The following is an 11,447-nucleotide window of genomic DNA, read 5'->3' on the forward strand; positions in this document are numbered from 1 at the left end:
TAAATTTACCCCCCATTATACCCGCCTCTTAAAAATCACTGGCTGCCTCCAACGTGTGTTATTATGAATGACGTTTGAATACTGATGCGAAGACAGGAAAATTAAAAAAAATGTGTGCACATGAACAATGGATGTGTGTATTTATTCGTTTATCAAGAGTAGTATGTGGTTATGCAATAACTTTATTTTGATTCTGTGCAATCCTCCCTCCCTAAAATCCTTGGCACCTTGTGGGGGGTCTATTTATTTAGTGTGCTCAAGATTGGATGTTTAATTTCAGGTTCTACTAATGTACTTTTGTCGGTTCGGGTAGTGTTTCTTCCACCCACACCCCCTCTCTCCTTAAAGTGTCATGACACGCGTTTTTGTTTTTCCGTCATGAAATCTGTGCCAGTACGTGTGCTTATTTCATTCATCTACTGTCATTGGCATCTAGATCAGAATAAAAATCATTTTAAAAATCATTGTCACCTTGTTGTTGTTGTTTCATCAGCATGTTGGCGTTTTATTTATTTTACATCACAGCAGCAGGTTGAGGTGGTTACCGTGTAAACAAAGTGTGTGTGGGTGTATGTTGTTGTTGTTGTTGGTGGTGGTGGGGTGAGGGGGGGCGTAATGTGAAGTTGGCACGATTTAAAAACTTGATGTTGATCTCAGCTGTGTTTGGTGTGCAGCATCTCAGTGAGGAGAGAGTTACAGGGCAAATCTCCCAGCAGGTGGCGCAGGTACAAATACTCTTCCACCTGCAGGCTGATGCTGCGCACTTCGGGCAGCCGCAGAAGCAACTGTCCAAATTTGTCTGAGTGTCCAGGGTGAGTCCGCTGGGTGTGTTCCATCAGCGCCCGGTTCACCCTTTCCTGCGTGTGCTCCACCTGCTGCCGACTCTGCAGGGACTTCACATCTACACCAGACAAACACACTTTAGATTCACTCGGAAATACCCCACACATTATACAGTATTTACTTTTATTGCAGTTGGAAGTGCTTTGGTACACCCCCCCCCCCCCCCCCCCGCGAATCCACCACCACAGTTTTACGCTATTGGGAAAGGAGCCGGAAGTACGTTAATGGGCTGGTACGAGTAGTAATTAACTTCCGCTCAACAGGTATGTGTGTCATCTCTTTATTTTTTTAATTTATTGTACATTTGCAAACATAAAATCTAAAAACACGTAACATTTTGTGCTTCAGTAACTCATGATACCAACATATCATATATATATATATATATTGATTTGTTTACAGTGCTAATGCTAGCTTGCTAGCGCTGCTAAAGCTGGACATTCGAAGTTGTTGCTGCTGCAATAGTTGACGGTACATTTGGAAGCCGGGTAACGGCGTTTGATTGAATTCACAGGTATACAATATTATAATGTACGTAAAGGGCTACTCCAATCACATATTTTTTCTTGATTAGAATGCTAAATTTTTTTCGAGATTAAAATGCTAAACCGCAAACATGCAACGAGGGCTGTGGGGTGTGGGGTTGAGTGTGTTTGGAAGTGCGGTAAAAAGTATAGCTTTTGTCTAGGTAATATTTTTCAGAAAGAAACACAAAGGCCAGATTGTGGACAACAAATGCACTCAAAGATTTCGCTCTGAAAAATCTCAGTCAGCGACCAATCTAATGTCAGCACTGATACTGGCTTCAGCTTCTATGGGGACCTCTACCTGTATGTGGTATGCTGTGATGTATTAACCAGTGGTATTGTTCTAAATTTAAATACATGTTCAGTAGTTGTGTTCTTCTCTTAAAAAATAAGAAGCTCACCGGGGTTAAAAAGCACCAGATATTTGAGACAGACAAACTCGTGCCTGTCAAAGTGGAGTGCCTTCAGTTTGGACACCAAATCCTGTGTCCTGGTGACCAAACTGATGAGCGTGGTTCCTGCCTGAGAGATGATTGTTGACATTTCAATCTGGAGAGGAGGAGAATGTTAGATGTGTTACATTTGGGATAGTCACCTGTTGTTTAACTGCAGGTGGCACACATTACCTGCTGTCCCATGACCAGATATATGCAACCTTCTTTTCCATAGATGACCTGTCTGCAGAGATGGTCCAAAACCAGCAGCTCACTCCAGCAACTCTGCAGGAGAATCATCTGGTCCTCCACCTTTGAGGTAGAAAAATGTGAATGTCCATGTAATGATGAGATTTGCATTTCTTATTGCGTAAACACAACTCATTACAATAGAAACGCGAACAAACATTTCCGCTCAGGTGATAATGTACTTTTGGCGCGATATGCATTTCTACAAAATAAATTATATATATATATATATATTACAGGTATATATAATTATCTGTGGGGACCAGCGGCTTGAACGCTTATCTACCATCACGATTGATGCTACCTGTCATTAATGTTGTTTTCCATATGTGTTAGCAAGGAGATTCTAAAGGCAAAATTCTTTGGTTGTTTTGGATATAGTACACAATGCAGGGCTCCCAACTTCCTGTTACACGGAGCACGGTAAAAACAATTGCAATCATCTGCTTTTTATGTGAAAAACAGTGATCAACATTTTGGCCTGTTTTCTGACATGTTACAAACAAGCAAAAAAAATGGACGACGAAAAACTCAACAGATGGTACTCTTACCCAAAGGTACTGCTGTATTTTATAGCAAACGTCAAAATTAGTACCACACACCTCAGTGTAAGATGTCATTTCTCCCAGCCAATAAACAGAAATAATGAAAATATTAATTAAAAACAGTACCACAGCGAATGAAACCAAGTCCTGCGCAAGTAATTGATACCTAATGAAAGGGTTTGTAATTTCCTACTTATGCCACAAGATGGAGGAGAAGCATTTTTTTTTTTTACATTGCTTTGCTTAACTAAATGAATCTCCTCCCCTTAGTTCAACATAGTTGTCTGGCATCAGTGTTATATTTTATTTTGATGCTTTTATGATCAGTAAAGCTGTTCACCTTGAGCTCCTTGAAGAGCGCACTGTTCCTGGCCCACTCCACCAAGCCAAACAGAGTTTGGTCCGCCATTTTCCACATGATACCGAACGTGTTGAGGCAGTCGTGCTTGCCCCGGTTGGCCTGCTCCCTCTGAAGACTCGCCACCACCTTGGCGCACAGCTGACTCTCGTCCTGCTCCCCTTCCAGAAGCTGAGCAAGAAAGGCGGAGTGGGCGCTGCAGGCGGCCGGGGAGCCGACCAGGCCTGGGGGCTGCAGTGGCGGCGGGGTGGGCGTGACGCTTGAGCACGGAGATGTCGAGGGGGTTTGTAACATGTATGTGCTGCTTGGGGTCCTGTGCATGGAGTAGTGTGAAGGAGCCGGGCTGTAGTTCGGAGTTGTTTGTAGTTCGTCCGGGAGGTAACCGGGAAACGTCTGGTCATGCGCTCCGGCGTAGGAAAGAGGCAGTGGAGGGACTACCCTATCGTTGCTCATAGTGGAGTCAAAAGGCAAGGGGGTCATTCCGGAGGGATACATGTGCGACTGATGGAAAGCATCCGGAGACATGGGAGCACTCGTGTGGTTACACGTGAGTGAACAGTCGTTAGCGGCTGCAGGCCAGAGTGTTTGCATTGTTTCCATTTTGATCCTATAGGGGGCGGCGTTGGTCTGGGGGTGCACTTTTTGTTCTTTCATTTGCCTGTAGAAAGGCCCAAACTTGTTCCTGCCGCCTCGCATGCGGTTCGCTCTCACTGCTGTTCCACAGAGGATAAAAAACACACGAGTGCATATATTTAAAGACTTCTAAAGTTGCGCTAAACAAATCATCAAATTCAAAATCGACATTGCAATGCTGTGAAATTTACAAATCGAAAGGGCTGCAATTTGAAAAACAAACAAATAACTGCTTCATTTCTATCTGTGAGTATGCTTTTTTTTTAAATGATAAACATATATTTGAAGTAGTAGTTATTAGCATTCATACAGTTCCTAGATACATAAGTGCCCTTGACTCATGTATGACACATGAAAAGTTGAAGTGATAAAGCCACCAAATTGTTCATTACTGTTGTACTCTGATTTATGATTTACCGACTGTTTACATTGTACCTGTTTGACAGAATTTTGTGAAATTGTCATATTAAACACAAGACTGCATGATTCATCTGCCTTTATTCTAGACCCAAACATTTATATTCTGAGGCTGTTTCAGGTTCTATTCCATGTCAATTTGGGCTTTGTCATACTACACCTGCAAGTAATGATAATTTTCGGAATAAATTAAACTACTGGTAGTCTTTTTTTTGTGCATAAAATAAGGACAATAGAAATCAGAGAATATTTACTGTTGAGAAGTGATGATCGATTAGTTGTTGAATAATGTATTGATTGTGACACCTCCAGTGCTGAGCAATTTTTATGCTTGCATAAGACGTGTGTGGAGTGTCGTGTTGGTCATCTCAAGTAAACTACAGATTATTTGATTTTTTTTTCTTTCCTCATTGTGTAAGGTCTCTCACATTTAAAAAAAAATCGGTGAGATGTTAGAAATCAAAGTGTTTATTCTGCTGAGATGCTCTTGCCGCTTTAAAAAAATTCTTTATTTCTTTTTGGAGCACAGTTTATCTCCGCGCTATAAAGTCGTCTTATGTAAACTGGGTCATTACAAGCACTGCTCGCGTTGCTTTTTATGACCTCTTAGATACAGCGGTGAGAACATGCGTGTCAGTGGAGCAAAATTGCTGCCGCTCAGGAACAAAGGGCAGGGACTCAAGACGTACCTTCTTTCTTCATCCCCACCGCCAGACACTTCTGGAAGCGACAGAACGGGCAGCGCTTTCTCTGGGAGACGTTCATTGGGCAGCTTTGTCCCTCTGTGCAAGTGTAGTGTTTGTTGTTCTGCACGGAGCGTTTGAAAAAACCCTGCAAAGACGTCACAGGTCAGGGCTTGTGACTTTTTGGCTTCACGTTGCTGTCGTCCGCTTTACCTTACAGCTCTCACAAGTGAGCAGGCCGTAGTGGTAGCCCGATATTTTATCTCCGCACACGGGACAGCCTTCGCCGGACTCGGGCATTGCGCCCGCGTCCCTCCGTAGCTCCTGAGCTGAGCAAGCACAGTGAAAACACAACTAAGTCCAGAGATACACGCTAGAGCTGCCAAGATTTGCTTGCACATCACAGGCTGAGATAAGTTGTGAACTCATGAGGTTCCAAGCTACTGATAACACATGCTTTCTAATTATTATTATTTTTTAAGATTTCCTAATCTTTATTAGAAAAGGCATGGGTTTTACAGTAGAAATATCTCACGGCGCACCACCAAACCAAAATGTCACCCATAGTATTTACCGTGAACCCTTGCTAAGCATTGTTTGGTATTAATGAATTTTCATATTCCCATTGGCCATTATGTGAGTCACCTGCCACCAGACAGTGATCATATCTCAAGTTTGCACCTGAAGGTCAAAGCGGATAATTGTCTGATTGAAGGCTTGTATCTTGAAAAACTTGTAAGTCAGGTTAATTGTATCTCAAGGCACCACTGTAAAGGAATATGGTTTTAATTGCTTGATTCATTGTGCTATCAATGAAAACCTTCCACTTTGGAGAATCACAAATGCGAATGGCCATTATAGCGTTGGTAGCACAATTTAGCGCAGTGTCAAATGTACCGCTGCGGTACAAGTGTTTGACAATAATAGCAATTTCAATTCAACTTTAAGACAGTGGTGTACGATAGTCATTCATCATTCATTTGCCTTTATTGCTCTGCCGTTAAGAGAATAGTCACCCCAATATAAAATACTACCAAGTGTCACCATTCAGTTTGATATGCGTCATCAACAGATACGATACTTGCATAATTCACATCAGGACTCTGGGGTAATGATTTTGGCACTGTTACACCTGTCGGTCCTTTTATCAGGCACAATGGAAGGTGCTCCAATACATCATTAATGACAATGTCATATTCTGATCAACTAATAGTTTTTGTTTTGCAGCGATGTAAGATTGCATAAAAGTTGCTTTCATACACACACACACACACACACACACTGTGGAATTGGGCTGGCGTGACCAATGAAATGTTCCCTGCTGCGTTCCCACCTTCTACTCACATGTTGATGCTCCTTCTGAAGTGAAGATGTCATCATGGTAGTTGTCCGTTCGGGTTACAGAGGCCTGCTGTTGTTGCTGCTCTTGGAATTGATCAGGAAGGTCCATACTGTCTACAGGTGCAACAGGTCCACGGTCAGGTCATGTCTTCATAGTCTCAGGTACGAGGAGAGCGTACGCACATAGCAGGAAGGCCGCCATGCAGCCCCGAGCGCTCCCGGTGCACTGACAATCGTTGAAGACCACATGCGGACTTTGATCGTGAGTCGTAAAAAAAAAAAAAAAAAAAACTCTCCTGACTGGCACTCCTAGCCTACGTCCGCTAGAGAGTCAGTCACATAGTCACCTGCTCGAATGTTACTGTAGTCAATGAGCCATCCTTCTTGAGCTGGAGGCCTGATAAGATAACACTCAATATTGCACTGCTGCGAATTGTGGCCATTCATAGATTTCATATCTTCATTTTGTGCCTTTGTATTGTGTATTGTTATTGTTTCCAAGGAAGTGTGTTACAAAACACCTCCAGCCAAGATCTCTTTGAAGGAAATGATACGAAAATCTTCCCCTATTAAAATGAACAGAAATGCCTGTAATCCGTCCTTTAAAAAAAAAAATCACTCTTTAATATTAGACGTTATAAAATACTACAAAATAATAAAATAATAGATTGTCGTTATTTACCGCTACAACCAGTTCAGTGTGCTCCTCCATATGTTACGCCCGCCTTGCCACCAGAATAGATGCTATGAGATTACATAAAATAGATTTCAATTCTGCGACTACCCTGTAAATTTCTGGAATACAGTATTCGTCATTTTTCATAGAGGATAATGAATACATGCCTGTGAGTATTTTTATATGATCTGTCTACAGGTTTTGTTCAAATATCAATTTTTCAAAACTTTAAACAATGGAGGTGCCCATTAGGTAGATCCTGATCTACCGGTAGATCTAAGACAGGTCCCAAGTAGATCCGAGGAGTGTCGAGAAGAAAAAAAACAAACAACCATTTGTGTGTCTTTGTACATGTTAGTAATATATTTTCTGTGTTAATATACACTGCACACTAATCATCTTATCAGTCTCATTTTCACAAAAAAAATATTTAAAAAATAAAATAAAGCAGGTAAATCTTAAATTTGTGTGTGTGTGTGCGTGCGCGCGCCGGTAAGGGTAGATCCCGTGAGGTTAGTTGATCGAAAAGTAGATCTTCGATCCAAAAAGTTTGGGCACCCCTGGTTTAAAGGGTTGTAAAATCGTAACTCTGCTAACAATGCTAACGGTTAGCGTCACAGTGGTATTTTGTATCATGTTATATTTAATGGAAGCTTTAATGAGAGCCTTGATTAATATTTATTAAGCTAAGCTTGAATTAGATACACCAAACTTAGCATTGTTACACACAGAGTATAAAAAATGGTCTAATTGTATATAAATATATGCACTGAAAAAAGAGGACACCCCTCTCGGTCAAATTCAGCAAAAGCCCGATTTTCATGAATCAAACACAAGTTCAGAGGTGATGTTCTAGCGACATCTGGTGGCTAAAACCACACCAGACACTTTTAATAAGTACACCTGTGTAGTACCAATTAGTAAAGGCTCTTTTAAAAAATATCTTATTGAATTCTGTATTTATTTACTGGTATTTATTTTATTTTAGTATGTCTCATTGCAAAACAGTAAAAATCTGCATGGCAGGCAACTACTACCACAAATAAACATTTTGTTTACTTCATACGACCCTCGTGAGGATAAAGTGGACAATGGATGGCTAATATTTTATATTTTATACAGCATATGAATATTCCCCCAAATAACAACAACATAATAATAATAATTCATATTTTACAATTATAATTTTGTATTTATCAATCGCTATTCACATACACATAGTTAAATCGCTCCATGTACAGCACTTTGTATGCAGCGATGGCTGTTTGAAAGTGCTCTATAAATACTGTTGACTTGATTTGACTTGACATATGTTTATCTACACCGCTCTACATCACAATAATAAAACATAATTATAAACAATGTCTGTGGAAACGTGAGCATTACATTCCTTAATTAGCTAATCTCATTAGATTTGGTGTGCATTTCACAATGATGAGAATCAACTTAAAATGAGTAGCTTTATTGATACAGTATAACATTTATTGATTTTTTTTAAAACGATTTTTTTATTTTTTTATTTTTTCATAATTTCAAATGCAGAACCCAATCACTCATATATGCTGCTGGGTGTCTCAAAGTGACAACATGCGTCGGATGATAAAGCCTCAGTCCATTTCCTCACTGCTCGAACACACTGGGTTGCCCTCAGCGATCACCCACACCTCGTTGTGCCTATTCCACCACAGTGTCATGGGGCTGCAGCACACACACACACAAACACACACACACATAGACGTTCATCAAAAGTATAGACACAGGTTTTATTCCTAAAAAGTAGAAACAGTTGTGAAAAAGAAACACAACTGAATGGTACTTAAGCAGTGATTATTTTGCATACCACTAGAGGGAGTATACTTTCAGGATCTGCAATATACATTTAAATGTGTATCGACCTCAAGTGAGGAAAATTACCTGTTATATCCAACGCCCAAATGGGAGTCGCCTTTGAAGCTAGCGCCATCCTTCGTCAGGTCATACATCAGGGCTTCTTTGTGATGACAGTCAGTCCATGAGGTCATCCACCCGCCATAGCTCCGCACGTACACATTCAAGGCTGGCATATCACTTATGAACACCTGAAGGCCAGTGTCAGTTAAGCAGGGTATGTATCGACAATCAGACAATTTTCCTCCCTTGCGATCTAGTCAACAAAGGCCCGATTTTTAGATTTCTCTAAATGATTATCATGAATTATTATGCTGTGGTGTGGGGTTTCTTAAGAGATATTTAATCAAAGGCAGCAAAGGCCTGATTATCAGATGTCTAACATTTTACCTTGGGTGATTTTCCTGTGGTATTGGGTGTGGTACCCACCCAAAAAATCTGCAAAACCCAATCAGCCCAATCATCGGATATGTCTGAAAAATGATCCTGAGTGATTATCCTATGGTGTCTGGTTTGTTAAGAGTAAATTTTCATCTCTGATCTGCTCGGGGAAACAGTCAGGACCAATAATCGCAAATTTGGTACCTGTTCGATATTTTCCGCAAGTTTACATCCGATACTTAGTTAACATATAAGCTGGCAGTTAGCTTTGCTTCGTCCCTTTCTTCTGCTACGACGACTCTTCCTCCTCCTGTTTTCCTCTTTGTATTTTCAAGCAGAATGGATGTGCTTTGGCACCGTTCTGCCTCGAGTCATGTCAGTCCACAAATATTATGAGTAGTGAGAACATGCAGAGAGATTTATATTTTTTAATGGCGTTTGGACTCTCTCATGTCTAAAAATGGTGCTTGATTTCATCCGATAGCGACAAGTTACCTGATTGTCCGTAGGCATTGGAGGATTGGCCTGGTGCTCCTTGGGCAACAAGAAGCTCATTGTGTATTGTTTAGTTTCCCAAAACCACTTCTTTTCTTCATTTATCTTTATCAGAACAGGAGCCGTCATTTCAATCTTTTGTCCTGGAGCATCGAGCACACAAGAGAGCATTGAAAGCACCCACACAACATTAGGTATTTCAGTGGATATAAAATACCTGTTCATATACCAGGTTCTGTTACATAGTAAAGAGTGAGATTAAGATCAATCATTTCAAATCATTTCCCACCATTATAATGACTTATACAATCTGTACAAATTGAAAAGAAAAGGTACTTTTTTTTGGATAGGGGAAGTCAGAATAAATGTGCCATATGGTTGTAACATGCACGCACCATTCTTATTTTCACCACTGATGTATTCAAACAGCCGCATAAATGCGTTCATACAGGCAAAGTCCATGGACCATGACCCCTCTGTGGTTGTCACCCACTTGGCAGCTTCATAGTGGCGCACCTAGAGAGAGAGAGAGAGAGAGCGAGAGAGACACGGTCGTCATCCCACAACTGTGCCATCACTCTGCTTTGTTTTTAGCTGTTAACATGTTATTCACTCACCTCATACTTGTTAGTCTCGCAGATGACCTTAAACAGCAGACATTGATTTGTCTCGGTGTAGAATGGGAGCTCAGAGCAGTTCCTGTGGCAACAATGCACCAGTGTTTTGTGTTTCTGTCTTTGGTTTTGAGAGCTTTTCGCGCATTAGAGACAAAACTTGAGGGCCTGAGATTATTGTCATGAAAAGGAAACGCACCAAAGACCTCAAATGTAAAATTTTGTGTCATATTTCTGATCACCTTCAAACTCGATGAACATTTATAATCTGCTATGGTTTTAGTTTGCGATTGATTTTGATACAGTGGCGCCTTGAGAGAGAGATTAGTTGAGTTTTTCAAGGTACAAGCCGTTATTTGGATGATTTTTTTTGGACTGACTTGACCGCAAAGAAATTGTGATGCAAGCACTGTATGGTAGCAGGGAACTTAATTATTTACAGATACTGTATTTAATGCAAAAATCTAATTGGAAAACCCATAGATGGGCTAACAAATAGCATAACATAGCAATAACTTCACGTCATTATTTACTGTATATCATTCCTATATGGTTTTATAAATTACCATATTTTAGAGGGATATTTTGCTCATTACAAAATACTTAAATACCGTATATACATTTTTGTTAGCATTTGGGGGGAAGCTGAAACGGATTCATGGCATTTCCAGTATTTTCAATGGAGAAAGATGATTTGACATACACGTGTCTTGAGTTATGAGTGTGTTCACTGAATGAGTGAAACTCATATCTCAAGGCACTATTGTAGTATTGTCGCTCCCTTTGCGGATATAGACAAACTTTTGTCAGTGTCGTCTTGTTTATCGACACAATGACAAAATGTCTTGAAAATTTTCTTACCCGATTCTGGCCTCAGCTGTGAGGGCGAGCAGGCAGCCAACAAGTGCTGCAAGCAGAAACCTGGAATGAAACGATAAAACAAATAAACCAAAAAGTATTTAACTCAGCTTTAACTAAATTATCTGTTCCTCCAGTAAAATATAGTCGTGCCTACTCGTGCTACATGACGTGCAGTTCGCCCATGACAAGAAGAATGCGTTGAATACTTACATGGTGGAAGATTGTTTGGTGCAGTGGTGCAAAGCAACAATCTAAGAGGAGTTATAAAAGGAAAAGTGGCCACACCCTGAAAATCCCAACAATGCAAGAAAAAAAAAAAGCAACACACACTGCAGACTGGACACAACACACGTGACACCTGCTGAAATGCAACACACATCTTTTGTACATGGACACCATTCTATTAATTGTCTGTCTTTTGTAGTGTGATTACTTGCGCGCCACTTAACTGGTTACGCGGTAACGTGTTAGGCACAACATTACAGTATATCAACATTTTTGTT

The 11,447-nt window shown here is 40.5% G+C and overlaps 3 protein-coding genes across 5 annotated transcripts in view; 1 reads left to right on the forward strand and 2 right to left on the reverse strand.

Moving 5' to 3' along the window:
* Window positions 1-324: 324 nt before the first annotated feature.
* Window positions 325-6,159, reverse strand: nr5a5 (nuclear receptor subfamily 5, group A, member 5). 2 transcript variants are annotated; one of them, XM_052048421.1, is made up of 7 exons: window positions 6,034-6,159; window positions 4,903-5,018; window positions 4,696-4,837; window positions 2,939-3,669; window positions 1,997-2,116; window positions 1,772-1,919; window positions 325-901 (listed from the first exon to the last, which is right to left on the reverse strand). In XM_052048421.1, exons 1-7 carry the CDS (start codon window positions 6,137-6,139, stop codon window positions 654-656), a joined length of 1,611 nt encoding a protein of 536 aa, XP_051904381.1. In that variant the 5' UTR covers window positions 6,140-6,159; the 3' UTR covers window positions 325-653. The 2 variants fall into 2 exon arrangements, with proteins under 2 accessions (XP_051904381.1, XP_051904382.1); XM_052048422.1 differs by having other exon boundaries at window positions 4,903-5,013; window positions 6,034-6,116.
* Window positions 2,044-11,447, forward strand: part of ramp2 (receptor (G protein-coupled) activity modifying protein 2) — a 33,044-nt gene continuing 23,640 nt past the window's right edge. The window contains exon 1 of the mRNA XM_052048430.1: window positions 2,044-2,123. The gene's annotated coding sequence lies outside the window, so the exon portion shown is untranslated. The remainder of the gene's footprint in view (window positions 2,124-11,447) is intronic.
* On the reverse strand, window positions 7,872-11,247 carry soul5 (heme-binding protein soul5). Of its 2 annotated transcripts, XR_007959357.1 has the most exons (8): window positions 11,155-11,247; window positions 10,945-11,004; window positions 10,087-10,168; window positions 9,865-9,985; window positions 9,470-9,612; window positions 8,621-8,784; window positions 8,029-8,404; window positions 7,872-7,935 (listed from the first exon to the last, which is right to left on the reverse strand). XR_007959357.1 is itself a non-coding variant. In XM_052048436.1 (7 exons), coding segments are annotated over exons 1-7 (663 nt in total). In that variant the 5' UTR covers window positions 11,157-11,247; the 3' UTR covers window positions 7,872-8,313. The 2 variants fall into 2 exon arrangements, 1 of the variants encoding a protein (XP_051904396.1); XM_052048436.1 differs by having other exon boundaries at window positions 7,872-8,404.

This window comes from Hippocampus zosterae, chromosome 17 (assembly GCF_025434085.1).
Source record: "Hippocampus zosterae strain Florida chromosome 17, ASM2543408v3, whole genome shotgun sequence".
NCBI classification, from domain to species: domain Eukaryota; kingdom Metazoa; phylum Chordata; class Actinopteri; order Syngnathiformes; family Syngnathidae; genus Hippocampus; species Hippocampus zosterae.